This window comes from Periplaneta americana, chromosome 17 (assembly GCF_040183065.1).
Source record: "Periplaneta americana isolate PAMFEO1 chromosome 17, P.americana_PAMFEO1_priV1, whole genome shotgun sequence".
Lineage (NCBI taxonomy): Eukaryota > Metazoa > Arthropoda > Insecta > Blattodea > Blattidae > Periplaneta > Periplaneta americana.
The window spans coordinates 10291648-10315041 of record NC_091133.1 but is presented as its reverse complement, the minus strand read 5'-3'; the positions used below and the strand labels follow the sequence as shown (position 1 = coordinate 10315041).

General features: G+C 36.3%; 1 protein-coding gene across 2 annotated transcripts in view; it reads left to right on the top strand.

The window, feature by feature from the left end:
- The window catches only part of LOC138693078 (zinc finger protein ZFP2-like), a 151320-nt gene that overhangs the window by 83376 nt on the left and 44550 nt on the right, over window positions 1-23394 (top strand). The window contains exons 2-4 of one of the 2 annotated variants that reach the window (XM_069816665.1): window positions 4348-4485; window positions 6125-6207; window positions 10799-16431. In XM_069816665.1, coding sequence (XP_069672766.1) covers window positions 4348-4485; window positions 6125-6207; window positions 10799-11765 — 1188 coding nt within the window. In that variant the 3' untranslated portion in view covers window positions 11766-16431. Of the gene's footprint in view, window positions 1-4347; window positions 4486-6124; window positions 6208-10798; window positions 16432-23394 lie in introns of those variants that run through there. The other variant, XR_011330219.1, reaches the window with a different exon arrangement.

Below are 23394 nucleotides of genomic sequence, written 5' to 3'. Positions count from 1 at the left end.
AGCGCGAGAAATTCTGCACAAGTGAATTAAATATCTTGTTATTAAGTTCAGCAGAAAATTTGTTTTTCCCTTCAAAAGTTCATCTTTAAATGCTTCTAGGCGATATCTGCCACATTATTTTTACTCGAGGATTGATGACGTGTTGTCATATCTTCAGTACTATCTCCGTCATTTTGGTATGAATCTCATTACTTTTGATATATACTTCCGTGCTATCTTCGTTCAGGTACATCAGGGTGTGGATCACTGATGTGAATGTTGATACTCTTTCGTTATGAAAGAATCCACCATAATGGGGACATTTCACTTTCAGATGTGTTCACCACAATTTGATTTATCAACTACAGAAATGGATTGATTCGACGATATTCGAATGAGGAAGGGAATAAATAATTATGCTAAACTCTAGACAGCAACAGTTAGCAAAACAAAATAGCATACAGCTTAGTTTACCAAGACTATTACACTTTTACTACGTCACACTACTTTCGACCAATAAAACGGTACGAAAGGACGTCTTTCAACCAATCATGGCCTCTTATCGCACAATTTTATCGCGTCCCTAGCATTTGTTTAATTTTATCGCGTCCCTAGCATTTGTTTATTTTTATCACTACCCTAGCATTTGTTTCTTTGTTTGCCAACATTTCAAACTGCACTGGTCTGGCCGTCAAAAAACAGAAAATTACAAACCACTCCAGTCGATGCACATCACTTTCAAATATGACTCGCATTTTGGCATTCAAGAACAAGAATTAATAAAGATCACTGGTCATATATGAAGAGCACCATTCGGAAATCCTGAATGAGATGAGGGATACACCATGTACACCAACGAGTTCACTTCTTTTACGCACACGTCCAATATAACATCAACTGAACCACCAAAACATTCAAATTTGAAAATTGTACTTTCAATAATTGTTTCATTTAAAATCATCCATGTTTATTATTTATTTCATCATCGTTAATTAAAACGTTTCTTGTTTATTTCATCATCCCTAATTAAAACTTTTCTAACACTTGTTTATATTATTTAGGTTATGTTTGTTATAGCTTCTGCTATATATTATGGACAGTCACGTAACAGAGATTGTTTAATACTAAGATTTATTGAAAATCATCTGTCAAGTGACGTTGATTACTGGGATCCGGATGATTGAAATGGAATGCAAATGTTTTAATAAAAATGAAACTGAATCAACAAAGCCTTCTTGACTACTAACAGTCCACAGAGTTCAATGATGATTCCATAGTTGGCACAACTGATACCGGTAACAAGAAAACATCATCATAAAACAGTACTGCCATCTAGCGTAATGTGGAGATGGTACAATAATACATTTGAAGACAGTTGTATTTTCGTAAGCCAATTAATATTTTATTGTAACTTCGTTACTTCTAATCTTTATATAGGCTAGTTTCTTCTAATCGTGTAATAGTCAATTAAATCCCACTCGAGTTTTGATTTTCTCTAGATAAATCAAAACCTCTAGTGAGATTACTGTTGATAAACTGTACAGATATCAATTTTAATATACGAAAATGTGAACTTCGTGAAAAAACACAAAAATAAAATATTGTAGGGTGTAAATTAATAATAAAATAAAAAAAAAACAAGTTGTAATATTATGTGGTGTCACCATATACCGAGTAATACAGTAACAGGTTACGATAATTAAGCTGGAAATAAATGATGCCCTACTGAACATTTTGAGATACTATGGAAGTTGAGGTCTAACCCAGATTAAGGCGATCATGTCAGTTCCGCTGTAAATATCTGGGTCGGCATTGCAGACTACAAGATCACCTCTCCTATCTGAGCGTCTATATGGCTACATGTAACCATTTACTTGAGCATGTGAAAATAATTTTGCTGAATTGCTGGAGGATGTACCCTTTCTTGCTAGGAATGTTTGGGAATGCTTCTTGCTGTGCAGTAGTTCAATGGAACTAAGGTAGGAAGTGGAGATTTTGGTTTCTTCACAGCTTCACTTCATACACAAGGAATTTCTATCCATCCAGTACAGTCAACGAAAGAAATTATATGTGCTCACAACATAACAATCCAAAATTTAATTATATTTTTTTTTTCACAAAACTATGCAAATCTTGGGGTTCATGTAAAGTAAACTTGAAAATGCACCATATATGCAAAATAGTATATTATATGCAGGAATGGCCAAATTATTTTATTTCATTTCATTTCATTTAGACTTCACCATGAACAGAATCAAGCTTCCAATTATAGGTGGCTTACATTGATGTAATTTATATACAAAATACGTAATAGTGAAAAAACAGGCAACACAAACGAAAAAAGAAGGATACATAATAGAATCTAGATATAATATTACAGTTAATATTAGTGCGAAATGTCAGTATAATAATGCAGATTTTTTTCAAAATTAGAGTAAAAACATTATAACACACATATTCATAATTTAAATACCTAAGGAAATATAGTTATTTTTAAAATTGTATGACATTTTTTAATTGATAAATTGAAATGTAATTGACAATCACAGTTTAAAGACAGAGTATGACACATAACAAACAATGAAGAGTTGTTGAAGAAAACAGTTCTTAGAATTGGAATAACAGAAGGTTGCCTATGACGTAATTCTGTTCTTTTTAGATTGAACTCAAGGAATTTAAGACAATCACAGTTATTAAATATACCATACCTTATACCATAGGAGCCACTATATATATACCGTAGGGTAAAATTTGGCTATTTATTAATCGTCTAGATTTTAAAGTTTGATAATTCAATTTACAAAGTCTGCACGTGATGTTTTTAAAAACACAAGTAACGTAAAAATCTGTTCTATATCCTTTTTATTTGCATCTGTTGGGACTGGAACTCAGGTGACCATATTATAAACCCATACTCTAGTTTACTTCTAACTAGAGTTTTATTTAGAATATGAGTAGTATTTATATTATACATATTGATTACACAACTTTTAGTCGACCTGGTTGGCGAGTTGGTATAGCGCTGGCCTTTTATGCCCAAGGTTGCGGGTTCGATTCCGGGCCAGGTCGATGGCATTTAAGTGTGCTTAAATGCGACAGGCTCATGTCAGTAGATTTACTGGCATGTGCAGATGCCTCAAACTAGCAAGCTGTCTCGTTCGCGCAGGCGCATAGAGCACTTCTCCCCTACCACTGTCCGCCTACTGCTGTGCACTGTGGACTAGACTGGTACAGCTCAGTTCTAATAACAGTTGAGAAGGCTGCATAGGGAGGGTACATCTTGAATACATTGTCAAGAGGTCAACTTTTCAGACAATATGACTATACCTGGGTATCGGAGCCTAGGTGGGCCCCCTCCATTAGCTCTACTACTTCCCCTCTCTAGGCAGCTTCCTAGTTTGAGGCATCTTTAAAAGAACTCCTGTGGGACAAAATTCCGGCACATCCGGCGACGCTGATATAACCTCTGCAGTTGCGAGCGCCGTTAAATAAAACGTAACATTAACACAACTTTTAACATTATATCACTTCGGAAAACGTATTATATATCTTTCACGTGTTAAATTATTTTACATTTCTGATTATAAATTCTAATTTTCTATATGCATCGTTTACCACGTGATTTAAGTGCATTTTAAAACATAAGTTATGTGCGAAATGAATACCCAAATCCGTAAATGATTCTACTCTAAGTAATTTCACACAAATTTTGAATATTTCTAGAATATGTCATAAAACAACATTTATTAGGATTTAACAGATGGGAATTGTTAATACTCCATCTATATAGTCCTAAATCATGTTGTAGATCAAAAGCTTCTTGTTGTTTGTCAGTGACTTCATACAATTTAACATCATAAGCATATACTGTAGTAAACATTTAGATTGTAAAACTTGTTTAAGCAAGTCATTGGTATAAAGTAAAAGGAACAACGGATCAAGATTGGATCCTTGGGGTACATCTGAAGTTACTGTGAATGCTTTGATTTTATTTGATTGAATGAAACATACTGCTGTCGTTTCGCAGCCAGACGCGCTGACCGTTACTCCACAGGTGTGGACTATATTCCTGTCTTGTTACAGGCTCAGTTGTAAATGGAAATTTAATATAAACTGGCGTTACCGTAAAAAATAATTAATATGCAAAAATATGTAGGGTTAACTTTTCGTATTTATCATCACAGATGTTTATAACATGTCTAAAAATGTTTGCAAGAAAAATTTGCATTTGTATATGAATCCTGCACAATGTTGCTGGTTTCAGTCAGACTGTGGCATGAGACACACAGAGAGCAGCTTGTAACGTTAGAAGTCGTCTTGTAACACAGTGCAACAAATTGCTCAATAATACATCTCTTTGTGCTGCAGGACCAGCATTTTTTGGATCTGCATGTGACTGGTATAAAGGAGGAATATGAGGGGCAGAGATATGACCTCACATCAGAGATAAAATTTGAGGAAGATCCTTTGCCAATTTCGTTCCCCATGATGAAACGTGAACCTGAGGTGAGTGACGCACAAAGAATTCACTGTATATTCTTGTTCCAGTGTTTATCTTGTATTTTGATTGTCATAGAGAATACCTCTTTACAACAGTATCTGCAGCGCCTTTCCTCTATGACAGACAACAAAATCTCATAACTATTTAATATTTCAAGTTATACCATTTGCAGAGAACTCTAATTTTTAGTGTTATATATTTTTATGCTTTAAATATGAAAACGAAATCTCATGCTACATTTACTCTTAATGGTTTTCAAGCTACACGTTCCCACAGTGTATTTGATAATATGTCGTACTTAAGGACATGTCTTTTTTTTTCTCTGTCTCTCTTTCTCAAATTTTCAATACTTTTTACAATTTCCAAATAATTAAATTTGCTTTAGATACAATATCTTTTCTTCATTTGTTTTTCACACATTGTTTCTAAGCATTTTTTTTTGTATATTTTGCAACATGTCCTTTGTAGAACATTATGTTGCCCGTAGAGAAGAGATATTTTGTAACTTTACCATAAATTATGGGACTTATTTTGATTGGATTCCATAAGAGGTTCTAAATTTTGAAAAAGCATTGTGATGCATTCGGACAGCTAGGGTTGCCAGATCAGTAAAGTTAGAATATTGTACCAACCTAAAAAATATTCTATTATATTTGTCTTTGTGAAAGAAAATATATCGTGCATTAAATATCTTAGCAAAACACGTACTGGTAATGGTCTAGTATGTTTTCGTATTTGCTAAATAAGAAATTAAGGTCCACACCTGTGGAGTAATGGTCAGCGCGTCTGGCTGCGAAACCAGGTGGCCCGGGTTCGAATTCCGGTCGGGGCAAGTTACCTGGTTGAGGTTTTTTCCGGGGTTTTCCCTCAACCTGATACGAGCAAATGCTGGGTAACTTTCGGTGCTGGACCCCGGACTCATTTCACCGGCATTATCACCTTCATATCATTCAGACGCTAAATAACCTAGATGTTGATACAGCGTCGTAAAATAACCCAATAAAAAAAAAAGAAAAAAGAAAAAAAAAAAAAGAAATTAAGAAGTATTCATACCATAATTACAACATTTATATGGCTTTGTAATAATTTTCTGTCATTAAATTTTATATTTCTCACATAAACTTCAAATAAAAATGCAAAAATTGTGTTAGTTCAATTTATGAATAATTTGTAGTTTGTTTCTCTTCTGAACCTTTTTTTGCAATATGCGCCATTTCACCAGTCATCTTATCATCTTATCATTCCCCTCTATTTGATTGAAAAGTAATGCATAGAAAATTGAAAGTATTTCATTTTATATACTAATGCATATATATTTATCTCATTTATTTGTATTTTATAGTAGGTACTCATATCTTTCTATAACCCTCAAATTTTCCCTTCTGCTTTATATTATATGATTGCTCCATGGTAGTTTAAATTACACCTTTGTTGTGCTACATGTTGAAAAAGTTAAAAAAAAAAAAAACGCTGTTCTATAACGAAAAGAAGTGCCCCATGAAAAATCTGCGCCAAGAATTGTGTTAATTAAAATTCTACTACGCCTAATACGACATAAATGCAGTTCTGTACAATGTAAAACCGTTGCATTTTTGTTTATATAGATTGTGCTATCTTTCTGTTTTATTTGCTCTGTATTATTAGGAAGAGCAGAGTGACTTGGTCACAGTGAAGGAGGAGCCAATGGTGGAAGGAGCAGCAGAGGACAACGAGGTTTTCACCGAAAGGTGAGTGTGGTGTGCGAGTCTTCATGTAGAGAGTTCATTGTAGTTGAAATTTCCGTTTTCTTAATTGTCTAGAAGCACCTTCAGAAGGGCTGTCTCTCTGAATCATCGATCAATAGGGATATACTGAACTCAACAGATAGCGCGCATTTACTTTGGGGATGTACTTTGCATGTGCATTTGTTTTACACTTTATAAACATTGAGGATTTACGTAATGTATTGGTATATTAAATTTTCTTAAGAACAGCTCTACAGGGCAGATATTATTTGTTGTGTTCCTCTATGTAAAAACCATGGAAAGCTTTTTGCTTTCATTCAGTTTCCGAAAGATGCTTACAGCTAGCTCAGACTTGTTCCCACCACACATTTACATGCTGCTGTATCAATGCCGTTGTCAAGGAAATGCCTGTCTTACGCTTTGTTCTGTCCCTTAGGGAGCTAATATAAGGTCTTGGACAATTCTCATTGCTTGGTGCTTGTCTATTTTCTTAGACTCATCTGGTTTCCATCCTGTGTATACCTGCCTGTTACACATATAGTATGTATTTGCATCTGCACACATCCTGGCTGTTATACTATATTTCCTGGGTTTGGTTCTCATAAATACCTTGAACAGGCAGTGACCGTGGAGAAGTAAAAGCTGCTCGTCAACCGTAATGCATTCAAAAGAATTCAATTCTGAAATGTGCAACAGACATCTCAAATACTTTCCTCAGTGAACTCAATTTATCTTCTTCTTATCGTTCAGTGGGAGTATTATGATCACTGTAGCAGAGAAACAAATTTTATTCAGTAGATGAATACAATATAATACATTTTTTATTACTCAGTCAATGACAAATCAAAGTAAAATAATGACTTAGTTTATAGTCATTAAGATTATATACATGAATTGCAAAATTGCGAACGTTTTCGCCTATTCAGGCATCCTCAGGCAGTTATACAATATCTCAATGTCGTATACGTAGCTATTGGTGGTGAGTACTATTTAAAATTAATTGTGTAGGCTATAGGACATCTCCATTATTAAAATGTAATATTACAGGTAATAAACTTAAATAATGTTAAAAATGTTAAAAACCATGTAGTAACTAAACTTCATAATTTGTGGAACACTTGTTCAGTCCAATGAATGATCGATGTATGTCGTTTAAAATGTGACAACTGCATAGTTAGCAACTGTATGGATCACTATAAACATCCTGTGTTTTTTGTGAATTATGTAGACGTGCGGCGACCTGCTGCTATTAGGACTGTAACTGATATGACGTGACGTGGGTGAAGTGTGTATTCGTCTACATAATTCACATAAAACACAGGATGTTTATAGTGATCCATACAGTTGCTAACTATGCAGTTGTCACATTTTAAACGGCATACATCGACCATTCATTGGACTGAACAAGTGTTTCACAAATTATGAAGTTTAGTTACTACATGGTTTTTAACATTTTTAACATTATTTAAGTTTATTACCTGTAATATTACATTTTAATAATGGAGATGTCCTATACACAATTAATTTTAAATAGTACTCACCACCAATAGCTACGTATACGACATTGAGATATTGTATAACTGCCTGAGGATGCCTGAATAGGCGAAAACGTTCGCAATTTTGCAATTCATGTATATAATCTTAATGACTATAAACTAAGTCATTATTTTACTTTGATTTGTCATTGACTGAGTAATAAAAAATTATTATATTGTATTCATTTATAGAAATTGACAATCTGAATATTCCATCATGCTTTCTAAGTTTATTCAGTAGGCCTGCAGTACATACTGTTATAATTATAAATTAGATTGTTGCGGAGCTTTGAAATCATTGTTTCTAGTTGAACATTAGCAAGACAACAAATAGCAAGTTAAAGGTAATACCACAGTCTACTATATACAGTCACGAAGCTTGAGTTTTGAGGGTGCTAGAAACAATAGACTCTGACGGTACTATTTTGCATTGCCTGTAATGAGGCGATATTAGCGATCCTAGTGGTGAGCAACTTCTAATGTCTGCATATTTACTACGTATTGAGCTTCGGGACTGTATATACTAGACTGTGGTAATACTGTGAAACTTCTCGTAACGGACTCCTCTCAATAGCGGACATTTTAAAATTCCCCTGCAAAATGACATTAGCCCTTATGATAAAATTCTTCCAAATAGCGGACATTCTCAATAACGGACGCGGACACTGAAATGTATCTCCCAACAACAATTAAAACTTCCAAATAATGGACAGCGTGAAAGAAAAAAAGAAAAAAAAAAGGTTGTAAATTAAATGGAAGTATAACGGAATTCTTTGCAACAGTCATTATCGTGCATTTGAACGTTCTTGTATTTTATTGAAGATAAGCAGCACAGTTGTTAGTTGTGATACTGTACGTGAGCAGCCCGTACTTTCTTAGTTTGTCAAATTGAGTGTTCGGAAGTACAGTCATGTTAAAAATGTCACAAAAACGTAAACGTTTGTCAATAAAAGAGAAAGTGGATATTGTAAAGCATAGTGAGAAAGAGAAATTAAGTGTTCGTGAGCTGACCACAAAGGTTAATGTGGCAAAAACTCAGGGTAGTGAAATTTCGAAAAACAAGGATGTTATTTTAAAATCATACACTGAGAATGAAATTGTAGATTTCTTTGTGTAAGATAAAGTGGTACAGTGACTGATGTTTATTTCATTTACAAAACATTTACTGGTACGATTTCTCTAGGGATGAATACTGTAAACAATCTTTCAATCTCACTGTCTACTGTACTGCAAAATATAGTGTTGAATATGTGTGAAAAATTTTAATGTACTGTATACATACTAACGATTTTCTAAATAGCGGACACTTCTCAATAACGGACATTTAATTTTCCCCGGCGGTGTCCGCTATTGGGAAGTTTCACTATACCAATTCAAATTTTGTCATGATAATGCTTACTACCAAATGGAATCAGTTATGTTCCACTGCGTCCACACCTGTGGAGTAACGGTCAGCGCGTCTGGCTGCGAAACCAGGTGGCCCGGGTTCGATTCCCGGTCGGGGCAAGTTACCTGGTTGAGGTTTTTTCCGGGGTTTTCCCTCAACCCAATACGAGCAAATGCTGGGTAACTTTCGGTGCTGGACCCTGGACTCATTTCACCGGCATTATCACCTTCATATCATTCAGACTCTAAATAACCTGGATGTTGATACAGCGTCGTAAAATAACTCAATAAATTAATTAAACGTTCCACTGCCAAATTTTGCTAATTTTAAAGTAAGAAAGTAAACAAATTACTGTATGTATATAAACATTTTATTTATCATAAGAATGAAGCGTAGAATAAGTTATAGCACATTGCAATCCTAATTTGGAAACAATCGCACAAAATAGGATGTTGAAGTCCAAAAATGATAACGATTTTTATTGTGTAGCCAGAGCCGGATATCCCAATAGGGCAACTCCGCCATGGCCTGAGGCGTGTTCTAAGACGAGGCGCACGAAAGTTACGGAAAAAAGACAATTTAAAGAGGAAAAAGACAGAGACTGTGAAAAGCAGAATTTTTAAACATCAAAAAGACATTACGCAGATCGAGAAAGATATTTTTCAAAATCTCTCTTCTGATGTAAATTGCCTAATGGTGAGGAGTGTCGCTAATTGGCTGGTGTATTCCGAAAGCAGGGTTGCGGTGTTTTGAGCGCCTTGTAGTCTGCTCGGTGAAAACAAGTGTATTCAAATTTCGGGTTCACTGATTGGAAGACTGCAAATGTGCGTGTTAATCAGCACGAAAACTCATGTGAACATAGATGTGCCTTAATTACATTATATCTAGAAGAAAAATCTGGAAAGGGTGAATATTTTCAGTCACGCAATATTGGCGTAATGTTCTTCAAAGAACTGTTGCCGTAGTGAAATGTCACGTAGTTCGAGGACTTTCACTTTGGTTCAGCAAGTAGTAGGAACTTCATACATTCTTTTAAAAATAATTGTTGAGTTTCATGTGGTTTTAGCTAAGCAGATAGTCTACTACTCCATGGCACCAAGGGAAACGTTTTCCTAATTTCAAAGTGAGAAAATAAACAAACTATATACAGTATGAACATTTTATATGGCATAAGAACAAGACACAACATAAGTTATACCAATTTGGAATTCCGAATTGGAAACAATCACACAAACTAGAACACTCATATCCAAAAACGATAAAGCAAAGGTTTATGATTTTTTTTTGTATAGGATATTCGAATGATGGTAATACTGATAACATACATACACTTGTTTCTTTTTCCTTTGTAAGAATGAAAAACCGTAACTTAAAAGCATAATTTCATTTGCTTTTAACGACCTGCAAACATCTATTTCTTACCTTTATATATATATATATATATATATATATATATATATATAATGATATTTTCACATAAAATTTGTTGTATAGATCAAGACCAGAATGTTGAGTCAAATTTTAATACTTCCTACATAAATGATAAATTCAGTGTACCTCCAATGTTAATGTCCCATCTGGTGAAATTGGTTTTTATTTTGATTTGATTGTTCAACAATGTAATGCATATTTGTTGCGAGTATTTTATTGACTGATTGTATATTTTCGTCAGGATTGCAGTTACCGAAGAGAGGACTGTGTCATCAGAATTCGAGAGAAAGACTGTATATGATTTCCCCAAAAATACATGTTCCTCAGGAAAACCTGTTCGGTCTCACGAAGATGAGAAACAAGTGCAATTGGAAATGTCTAAAAAATGTTTCTCCAATTCGACAAAACTGAAGACGCATTTACGCAAGCATTTAGGCAAGACACCTTACAAATGTGATGTTTGTGGTAAATGTTTTTCTGTGTCGAGTAATCTAAGAAGGCATGAACGCCTGCACACAGGTGAGAAGCCTTTCAGGTGTAATGCTTGTGGTATGTTTTTCTCGCTTTCGAGTAGTCTAAAAAATCATGAACGCCTGCATACTGGCGAGAAACCTTTCAAATGCGATATTTGTGGTATTTGTTTCTCGTATTCGAGTAGTCTGAAAAGCCATAAACTCGCTCACACAGGTGAGAAGCCTTTCAAATGCGTAGTTTGTGGTAAGTGTGTCTCGAATTCGAGTTCTCTAAAAAGACATGAACGCCTGCACACGGACGAGAAGCGTTTCAAATGCGTTGTGTGCGATATGTGTTACTCGCATTCGAGTGACCTAAAAAGTCATGAACGCCTGCATAAAGGCGAGGAATCTTTTAAATGCGGTTTTTGTGGTAAGTGTTTTTTGCAGTCGAATAACCTAAAAGTCCATGAACGCCGGCACGCAGACGAGAAACTTTTTAAATGCGGTTTTTGTGGTAAGTGTTTCTCACGAATATGTAACCTAAAAAGTCATGAACTCGTGCATACCGGCGAGAAACCATTCAAATGTGATGTTTGTAGTACGTGTTTCACCCAGTCAAGTAGCTTAAAAAAACATGAACGCCGGCACACGGGCGAGAAACCTTTCAAATGTGATGTTTGTGTTATGTGTTTTTCGCAGTCGAGTAGCCTAAAAAGACATGAACGTCTGCACACAGGCGAGAATCATTTTTAAATGCAATTTTTTGTGTTAAGTATTTCTCAGCGACAAATGGCCTAAGATGCCATGAACTCTTGCAGAGAAGCGAGATACCTTTCAAATGCGATGTTTGTGGGCAATATTTTTCCATGTCTAGTAATGCAGAAGTCTTGGACATCTACACACAAACGAGAAAGCTTCTAAATGTGATGACTGTTGAAAATGTTTCAAGAAGGTCTGGTTTAATTAATCATGTTCGGTGCAGCATGACTGGAAACACGGTTAAGTACAGTTCATCATTTATTTGTGATGAATTACTAACTACATGATATTTCGCAGGCATATTGTTATTTTCTTTCGTTTGTTTTCAAAATCAACGACTATGATCGCTTTCAACTTGAAGCGAAGCCAATGTATAACGATGAACACCAATGCAGATCACTGCAGTCCGTTCTGAACTGTGATGAGATTATACAAAGTGGTGCAAAATGAATTTATGATTTTGACTTGAGGCGCTCTCGGCCTTTCTTTTTATCTAATCGTCTAAACTTGTTAGTTTGAAAACAAGACAATTAAATAATAAACTAACCCTGCCATGAATCGTTATGATCAGGAAGGTAATCAGCGTGTCGAGGTAGTCAAGTGATAACACACACTCACTATGTAAAACAACTATTTATTAGAACAAGCAAATAAATTCGTAGCACAGAAAATATCTTGCTAACAGTGTAGCGTAGACCAAATCCAGCTAATTACCTTACATAGGTAGGTACTTCCCCACGCTGGCATCCATCTTGTCATACAACCTTGACATAACCATCACTCAGCACACACATAGCCGTTACATACAAATTGGTCACCCCTCAAACGTCACACAACAATGGGTGCCTTCGTCGTGAATTCCATACCTTTTAAATTTGTTCTACTGCAATAACTAGATTAAACATTAGCCAAAACCAATTCACTGAACTGATAGTATATAGAGGTAGGCTTTTAGTTATATCACAGCTAGAAAAACGATCCACCAAAAATACAAATACCGACCAGTATTTGACCAGAGTTGACTGAAAGCAAGTCAGTCAGGAAAATGAAAGCAGCTCAAGTTAATAAGTACATCCCAAAACTCGCCGCTAAATTCCACCCGAATATCTTCTGCAATTCACTTGCAGGATCCCGCAACACCATGGACTATACAGCTTCTGGTAGACTTATCGAACCCGGTTTGATCCCCGGCCTACGTAGGACCTTGTACCCTGTCACACACCCGACCTCCACGAGTCCCTCCACTAGACTAATATCTTCTGCTATGCACTGACAGATACCCACAACACCGTGGACTTCTAGTGGGCTTATCGAACCCAGTTCGATCCCCGGCCCACATAGGAGCTCCGGCCCTTCACACATCCGACCTCCACGAGTCCATCACCCAGACTGACGCTACTACCGAAAAGAAACTCACTTCACAGACCAAATTTAACTCACGCCACCGTCTTAACCAATCAGCAAGCGCTATTATAAAATAATGACTGCTCCCTCGATCAAATAATAACTGCTCCCTCGGTCTCAACTCATTACAGGTAATAGGAACAGAACCAGAGCATACGAAAAAAAATACAGAAAGATGAGAGGAAAGCCATCTACGAGAAGTAAGAAGCACTAGATCAGAAAGAAAAAAACTACAAGCCATCTATGAAGAGTTAGAATAATTAAAACTAACAGAAAAAAGTATAAAGATAGAAAAATGTAAAAGAAATAGAAAGGAAAAGAAAGATGTGCCGAAATATAAACAGCACAGACTTACTTAATACCCATTCGATGGTGGTATAACATTGATCTAGCTATGCCATTTAAGGTTAGTGTAGCTATTGTTTAGGTTTACATGGTAACGATTTCGGTTTTTTTTTTTACTGAATTCGACAAATCTGAATTATGTAACAATATTCAACCAAGTTTTTGTTTATATTACTTTTTTAGTGTTTGTTGCTTCATTTTGTGATGCTGATTGTAGTTACAGGATTGGTATTTCTCTAATGTGAATATTTTAAATACAGTGAAAAAATTTTCAGTTTCCTTAAATACAACTAAAATTAATATGCTAAGTTAATATAAGTAGACACAGTGCGTGACAATACAGTACACACAGTACAGTAGTTTGAGTAAGTACAAAACTAACGTATGAAATAGAGTTTTCAATACTACAACATCTTTATTTCAAAATATACATGATAATGGATTTTCCGTTTATTCGCCTTTGACTCCTCTTCACAGAATATGCCCCAAGCACAGTCCCCCATCACAATACAAACCGAACTCCCTGATACGTATTTTGCATACGGTGAAAGTCCTGATGAAAGTGTTCATCATGTTTCTTGCTTACTATTCCTAAATTCTGTTTAAAGAAATGAATATGACAGAATAAATAGTGCCTTTTGACTTACTTTCTACATCCAAGCACACTATAACTCAGTGTCGAATTTTCAACCAATTCCTTATAATTGTCACTTGTTTTGATTCCCAGAAACCATTGCATTAGCACTCTAAGAGCTTTCCAAGCATTACGTTTATCAAGAGTCTTTGGATATAGAAGTTATTTAGATTGTAGCATCACTCGAATCTTTAGATGCGGTAAAAATTGCATCTTTTGCAACTACTACTGCCATCTAGTGGTGAAAGAGAGTTATCAATAAGTGGGACCAATTATACTGCTATTGCCATGTAGTGAGGCGGGGAAACAAATTACTACTGCTTTCTAGTGGTGTTACTTCGTTCATTTTTCTTCAATTTTCTTGATGTCCTGTTGGACTATAGGTAGCCATATGTTCTGAAGAATGAGACTGGGTTGGCTAATAGCGTTATCCGAGAAACTCATATGTGCGGCTTCCTTGTACTTCTCTGAACCAGAGAACGCTCGGTTTGTAAGCTGGAGGTGTTTTCCCACTTTATTCTGTGCCCACATTCGAAGCTATGTTGGGCTATTCTGGATTAAAGATGTACTTATATTCTTTTATTCTTTTGGACAGGGGTCTGCTAGTCTCCCCTATGTACACACAATCGCTTTCACAAGAAATGTTTTAAATGCAGTCTCTGGTGTCCGCGGGATCTCACTTCAGTTTGTTGTTGGACAGGACCTGGCTGAGTGTATTCTCTGATTTGAAGACCGTTCTGATATGATACTTCTTAGAAACGGATAACACTATTAGAGAATTAGGGAACAAATTTATGAAATTCCTCCAGACATGCTAATGCACGTCATGCAAAATATCCGGACAAGGGTTAGTGAGTGCATCAATGTGAATGGACGACACCTGGCGGACGATATTTTCACGAATTGGCGTTGAATTTGAGGGATCTAGTTGCAAAATCCGACTTTTCCACTTTTGCAAATTCCATAAAAACAAAAAGAAAAAACTTTTCATGAACAAAGTTGAATTGTGGTTATAGAAATTTTTGGTTTATGACTTCCTGAGAGGCTGAATATTAATGCGTCCTAATACCACAAATCCTGGATGTTACTTAAAAGAGAAAATTCACTTTGAAATATAGAAAAGTCTCGCTTTGCTGTCAACCTTACACAATAAAAAGTGAAAAGTGTTAGAAATAATTTTATGGGCTTTCACAACATACATTCTCCTATACTTGTAATTCGATGATCCTGGCACTCTCAATGTTTTTTGTGGAACTGAAGAGTATCATTTTGGTCCCAATCTCTTCCAAAGTGTTTTCGAAGCAATTTTTTGACATTCATTTTTTTTTTCAACTTTTTACCGGGACGCCCACTCTTAACATTTCTGATGTAAGCATTAAAGGTTTTTTTTATCTCGCTTAAACACTGATTTAGGTAGTCCAATACCATTGCGATAATGTGGTTTCCCACGCACTAATAGTACATTTCTGTTGAACAAATGATAATAAGCCGTTTTGCAACATAGAATTTGGAGTGCCATTCCTGATTTATTTTAATTTTCCACCGACTGCTGACTGAGTAGTCAAATCCCAACTTTCTCTCTGTACCAAATCTTTCAAACATTTCAGTATGCTGTTGTGTTTGTATTATTGTGACAGTCTTTTTCAATTATTTCTCAATATTTCCAAATACCCTGTCCAGCGGCATGAAACCATGACCAGTTAGTGGAAAAATCAGTTTTACCTTTGTAACATTTTTTAGAGCACCAGGCAACCATTTTAAGCAATTTCTGTCACAGTTATGTTTCTATTTAAGCCCCCCAATTCCGTCTGCAAACATTGTAATAGTATTTACATTGATAGGTATTTCAGTTGAATTTTGGATGAAATATACTGTATATGCAATTTTTTTCGAACTCTTTAGGTACTCATTTTCATTCCATGTATGAACATTCACAGTTGATGAATTTAATTGCCCATGTGTTGGCCTCTGAACTATTGTAAAATTGCACATATTCGATGGCTTGGTTCCAAATCTGGCTATCTCTAAAATCATAAATTTTCAGTATTCAAAAATTAAACTTTGGAGTTGTATATCAATTCAGGGTTTTTAGTTACTTACCCATTTATTTCACTATTAAATTTTGACATTAATAATTTCAATAACGTTTTAGCTACATCTATTTTGCACTATCACTTAACATACAGTACATTCTCAGGATTTAAAAAGAAAATAATAAGATAGCCACGTTTGTAATTGTCAGTATATGAAAGGAAGAACATTAAAATTAAACTAGAATATAATCAGCCATACTTTATTCATTTCAAATAAACACAAATAAATGTCAACTGCAGTCATTCATTTTCATTTAATATTCTGCCCAAGGGCAGATCTTTCACTACAAACCCAGCTTTCTCCATTCTTTCCTATTTTATTTCTGCCTTCCTCTTTGTTTCTTCATATAATCCATATATCTTAATGTTGTCTATCATCTGATATCTTCTTTTATCCTGAACTCTTCTCTCGTTCACCAGTCCTTCCAGTGCATTCTTCAATACGCAGTTTCTTCTCAACCAGTGACCCAACCAATTCCATACCTACATTTCAAACGCTTGTATTTGCTTCTCTTCACTTCGTCGTAATGTCCATGTTTCTGCCCTATACAAAGCACTTCACAGTCTCTTCCTTAGTTCTTTTTCCAGCGGTCCGCAGAAAATGTTCATTGATTAAAGTTCACGTTAACACTTTGTTAAAAACATAAAATTACTTAATCATACATTAAGAAGTGTTAAAATTTAAAAAAAGGTATATACCTTCGACAGGTAGTTCAGGAGACACTGAAGAAGACGTGACATCACGTCGAAATGGGCCGTCTGCCGAAGGTATATACCTTTTTTAAAATTTTAATACTTTTTAACGTATGACTAAGTAATTTTATGTTTTTAGAAAATGTTCCTTTTTCTATTACAAACTTCCTTGGCCATTGCTATTCTCCTTCTGACTTCCTGGCAGAAACTCATATTACTGTTTATAGGACACCCCAAGTATTTTAAGCTGTCCACTTGCTCTACTGCCTCATTTAGAATTCACAAGTTTATCTTCTGTATTTTTATTCCTATGACCATGCATTTATCTTCATCCCATACTGTTCACAGCTGTCATTTAGCTCCAGTAGCATATCCTTTAGTATCATTTCCTCTTCTGCTAACAACCCATATCACCAGCAAATCTTATACACTTTATTCTTCTCTCTCCTACTATCACTCCTCTCATGGTCTGGAAATAGTTCCTCCAAATAGATGTTGAAGAGTGTAGGTGACAAAGGACATTCTTGACGTACTCCTCTCCAAATGTTACTTCCTTCTGACATTTCTTCCTCTATCCTTTCACTCGTTGTTTCATATAAAGATTACTGAACAGTTTCTCTCATTCCAATCCACCAACGTACTTAATTTTATCAACGCCTGTTTTCGGAAGCTGAATGATTAATTAAAGACTTTAATTCTGACAGAAAAAAATTGTAGACTGTAATAGTGTATTGTTATACACACTGAGTTCTCTTTGCAAATAAACAGAGGCAGATATTATTGTCAAATACTTGGTAAACTATAGTCTTACTCATTTAAAGAAAATCTTCATCTTCGTCATCATTGATATCTGGCACCACTCTTTCATTGTTTTCAAGAGCAAAGTCACTTAATAAATTCTGAAAAAAATATTGGTAGTCATTAGGAAGTTTATCTGAATTGCAAATTTCTCGTAAATGCTCCAACTTCAATGCAGAAATTGCCCTCTTCTCAATGTGCAAAGGTTTCAGACATTCCTCCATGGTATTGATTGTAAAACGTCGATCTCTCCTTGGCAAGACATTGATACTGCGGAAATCCTCTTCATAACTCGTCTTAATTTTATTATCTTTACGTACCGTATCTTAGCCACTTAATGTCTCGCCAATTTATTTTTCTGCCCTTATCATATGTATTTCTATTCATCATCACTAACGTTGCTAATGCTTTCCAGTAAACAAATAATAAACGTACAGAGCCGAAGTATCAAGTTTACCAAAAGAATATGGTAAATTTGAAACTTCGGCTCTGTACGTTTGACTGTTCTAGCAATCGTCATCCATTCATGTGGAAAATAAAGTGATACATTTTTTGACGCAGCTTGTATTCTGGCATGCATGGATATTGCACTCCATCTGATTATGGTCAGACACAAGAAACTTTTGATCAATAGTTTCTACTGGTAACATCATTACACCATAAATTAACATTGCAGCTACATACTGGTTCTTATTTTGTCCTCCACATGCCACTGAAGAGCCTTACATTCTTCACTCTTTCTGGAATACTTTTCAAGTTGAGAGATATATGAAGCAATTTCACAAGGCCCTCGTCAATCTTCTACTTCATTCCACATGTAGCATTTTCCAATCCCATCTACAACAGTAACCGCATGGCCATTTACATCCTCAAAAAATTAAGGAACAATTATACCGCCGAATGTCGATATCCCACAACAAACTGTCATTTTCTGGCTATGAAGTGGTTTCATATGCAGTTCACGAGAATTTGAGCGTTCCAGTATTGCATGTTATATTTATTTACACTACCAGACAATTCAAAGTGGGTTTCGTCTGACATTACGAATAATCGTTGCATCTTCAATCATTAAATAAATAAATTAATTGCAAAATTCCATTCTTGAGAGGAAGTCACGATTCGACAACTCTTGCACTAGTTGAATTTTGTACGGATGGTGATTTGTCTGTGTGTAATATCCGATGAAGAGAACTGGTGGAGATGTCAAGGGCAACAACTTGTTGACATGGAGATCGTTTTGGACTGTGAATGACAGCAGCACGCACTCTTTGAATATTCTCCGGTGTATGCACACTCCGAGCTCTGCCTGCAGGTTTGTCATCTCTTGCAGAAGTTGTCGTTCGTAATTTTTCAATGCAGTTATTGATTGCGTTGCCATTCGGAACTCTTCCATGTCTTGCATCGTTGAAATGCCGCCTGAATAATCTCTATGTTGTTAACATCACTGTGTCTCAGTTTTTTTTAATGTTTCGATAGTGAATGCCCCACGTTCTGCTTACCAACGACATTTATTGAAATAATCACTAGGTAATAAAAATAGTTTATGTTCCTTTCTTAGTGTTTATTAAATAAAATGAACGTGCTGAACACGAATATGCCATTAGTTCTTTTCCAAATGTAGATATTTTTCTATATTTTTTTGGATTATTGATATACTTTTAATTAACCCCTTTTCCTGGCAATCTCAGCATTTCAAAGTGATAGCAGTATATGGCAGTCAAGTACAGTTCCAATGTTATGAATGAATGTAAAGCACAAAATATGCATTTACGTACAATCACTATCAAACGGCACTCAATTGAGTCAATTTTAACTGTCTCTTCTCACACCGCATTGCCTGTACCTGTCGCACTTTTTTCCGCACCATGAACACTCGCATTCGTTTCCTGATTGGTGATATTTCCTAATCTTACACACTTTGAAGTGGAATCCGTGCGTCGCGAATCTGGTCACTGTGGTCGCAGGTAGTATAAGGTCTTTGCCCAGTCTTTGTATTTCATCGCGTCCGTGCAGTAAAAGTCGTCCCATATCTCTTCTCGTTTCACTTGTATGTCCCGTAGCTGGGGGGGGGGGGCTGCAGAAGGAGGTGCAGTTTCAGGTCATCTACAAGTGGTGATTCTCCTGTCGTCACATATGTGAGTCGTGAGGGGGTGAACTTCAGTAGTCCTAGGGCTCGTTTCAGGTATGTGCTCTTAATCTTTTCTAGGTCGGCCAGATTCTTGTAACTTAGATGGTGTCGTATATATTCCAGTCCATATTTCACTACCGGAACTATTTTCACTTGAAACAGTTTCAATGCTGCCTGTATGACATCTCCCGGGGTGCTTTATGTCGCTCATTACTCTTAGTGCGGCGTTCACTCTATCTTTAATATGTGCTGTGAATGTCGTCCCTGCAGCGTTACTCCTAGGTATTTGAACTGCTTTACTGATGTCAGGTTTTTTTCTTTGTATACTAGGTGTGCCTCTCTTCCTCCTTTTCTGAACGTCATCGTGCCGTCTTTGTCTCGTTGAGCCGTAAGTCGTTTCGATCTGCCCAATCTGCTACACTGTCGAAAGCTATCTGTAGGTCTTCATGGCTTGTGGATGTCAGTGCCATGTTGTCAGCATAAAGGTAGATGTTTACGTTCGCTGGAATTCTTCTAATGACATCTGCAGTGACTGCATTGAACAATATCGGGCTGAGGGGATCCCCTTGCAGAACCCCTTTCATCTGTGTATTTCTTTGGATTTGGTGATGTTATCTGATATCTCGATTAGGTTGCTGCTCAGCAGGTTCCTGACGAGTTTTAGTTCGTGGCTGTTGTCTTCCATGATGTCTTCTAGTTTGTCTATTAGTGTCCGTCTGTTCATATTGTTGAAGGCCTTGGCGTAATCCAGGAAGACGGCATACAGTTTTCCTCCTGGAGTCATCAGAGCTTCCTCTATGTCTCTTTGTAGGCAGCCGATTGCCTGCATTGTCAGTCTACCCTTTTGTAATCCAAATTGTTCTTCTGCTATTCGTGGTTCTACTGCCTTCATTATACGGTCACATACTAGCTTGTTTAGTAATTTCAGTATTGCTGATTCTAAGGCAATCCCTCAATATGAGTTCGGGTCCCCGCTGTCTCCCTTCCCTTTGTACAGCATTTTTACTGTTGCCTTTCTCCATGATTCAGGTATGGTACCCTGTCTTAGGCATGCATTGAATAGTGCAGTTATGCATTTTCCTAATTTTTCAGAAGAGTCTTTCAGGTGCTCGTTGTATATGAGATCAGGACCGCATGCCTTGTTGTTCTTCGACTCCTTTATGGCTGAAATTACCTCTGCTTCTGTGAACAGCTTTGTGTCTCCTGCGATGCCGTTTGCTGGTCTTCGTGTGGGTCGCGTCTCTCTGTTTTGAACAACTGCTGTTATGTGTGCTTCCCATGTTTCCATCGGCATGTTTCTTGGATATTTGGGTGTTCTGGGTTGCAGGCCCTTGCAGAGGTTGGCTTCCGTTTCTTCTGTAAGCTTCTTTTCTGATTCCTTCTGAAAATTTTCTGTTGTTGACTTCATTAGTGCTTATATATTTTTCCTGTTGGTGTGGTATGTCTGCAGGTTTTCGTTGGTCGGTGTTTCCGTGCTGTGTGTAGTGTTTCTAGTACCAGTTTGCGAGCCCTGTAGCAGAAATCACTGAACCATCTCTTCGCTTTCCTTTGTCTGTTTATTGGTGTTTCTATTGCTTGTCTTAAGATCCTTTCTAGCTACCGCGCCGCCTCACCCAGTTCTCCCTCCGCAATTTGTTTAAGTGTTGTGTCGATGCTCCGTTGATCTATGGGTTCTGTGTTTATTTTCCTGGTTACGCTCTGTGGTGACTTGACTGGGTGTTTTTTGTTCTTGTACAGTTCGCATGTGGTTACTACTTGTAGATGTTTCTTCAGTGGCTCTCCCCTGACTTCCTGCGCTATTATTTTGATATCCTTCAAATAGTCTCACTACATCTCGACAAAAATAGTAATGTTGTAAAATTTTGACTTGTTCCTCATCTTAAAACTTCAATACTAATGTAAGATCTATGGAATACAATAAATGAAATGAAAAAAAAGGAACTAGATGGCAACCGACATCAGTAACAATATGTGCAAACAAAATTATACTAAACTTGAGGAATGTTACTACAGGTGTGTAGTATTATGTGACAAGTTAGGTTAGGTTAGATTAGTTGCGTATTATGTGACAGGTTAGGTTAGGTTCGATTAGGTGTGTAGTATTATGTAAGAGGTTAGGTTATGTTGCGTTACATATGTAGTAGCCTATTATTACTATTTTGGGGACACTGAAAGCCACTCCAGTCTCGGCTTCAAATTACGTCACATTAACCAAATATGAGCGTATTCTTTATTCACGCACGATGATTTTCATTTATAAGTAAGGTACATATTTGGGGCGAGTTGGGTGGCATAGCCTACAGCTCTCCCAATGATCACGTCCAATTTATATTACTCCATACTATAAATCAAAGACATTTTCAAGGTATTTTAGCAATTTTCTATAGTGCCTGGAACATAAGTAAACTTCACCAATGTAGATATAAAATTAGACAGTTGAAATAAAGTAGCTGGGTGCTGACAAGAGCCGAAAAAGAATGGAAGAATGAGAGTTTCAAAGAGTGTCTGAGGAAAGGAGAGAGATTGGAATGGGAGGGTGTGAGATAAACGTTAGTCTCTTTACTTCCTCTCCCATACAACGTTTTCTAAAGTGTTGGAATGATAGTTTTTCCTTCAAAATAATGTGTTTCTCTTCAATATAGTTTGGGATATTTTTATTAGCATGTAGTTTCTGTGCGTTTTTTTTTTTTGCGCCAATTTGCCGGTGGCCCTGAATGGAGACAACGGCAAGAAATTTTATTTAGCGGGTTTGTGTTGTGTAATAAATAAGAGATACCGTAAACTGGAGTAAAGAGGATCACATGTGGTAAAGTGGGTCATATGTGTATTGCCTAGATAAGGCAGCGCCACATGGATCACACATGAAAAAAAACCTTTGTTCTATAAATGCCACTAAAAATAGTTTTCTTTGCATGTGTGAACCATGTGGCGCTGACTTATCTAACAATACCATATGATCCACTTTACCACATGTGATCCTCTTTACCCCAGTTTACGGTAACATCCCAAACCCAAGCCAGCGGAACAACCAAAGTATCAGATGGCAACAGAGCTGTAGAAAGGCTGAAGGGGAGAGAGAAGAATGCTGAACTGACGAAGGAAGAGACTGGTGAACGAGAAAGTGAAATAAGTGCGGGGAATAGAAGGGCAAGTATTGAGAGTGTAAAGCGTGTCAGGAGTGCGAAAAGATGGGACATTAGTGGAGAAAAAATTGTCTATAATCTGAGGAAATGGTGGGTTGAAATAATAGTAGGTTTAGTTATGTACCGGTAATGGATAAATGGAAGTGAACTGTTGTATTTTTTTTCAGTGTTAAATAGTGTTACAGATAAAGTGAAACCAATGTAGCTAGGGTACGAGCGCTAATGTGTTATGTAAGAAGTGTTTAGACAGCGAATATAATAATAGTTTAAGTTTTTTTGTGAAATATTAAACAAGGGTTAGGTTTTATTATACTAAATAAGTTATATGTACCGGTATTATTTGCAAGAATGAAATATTAAGTTCAGGGGCGGCTTTCGAAGGGGG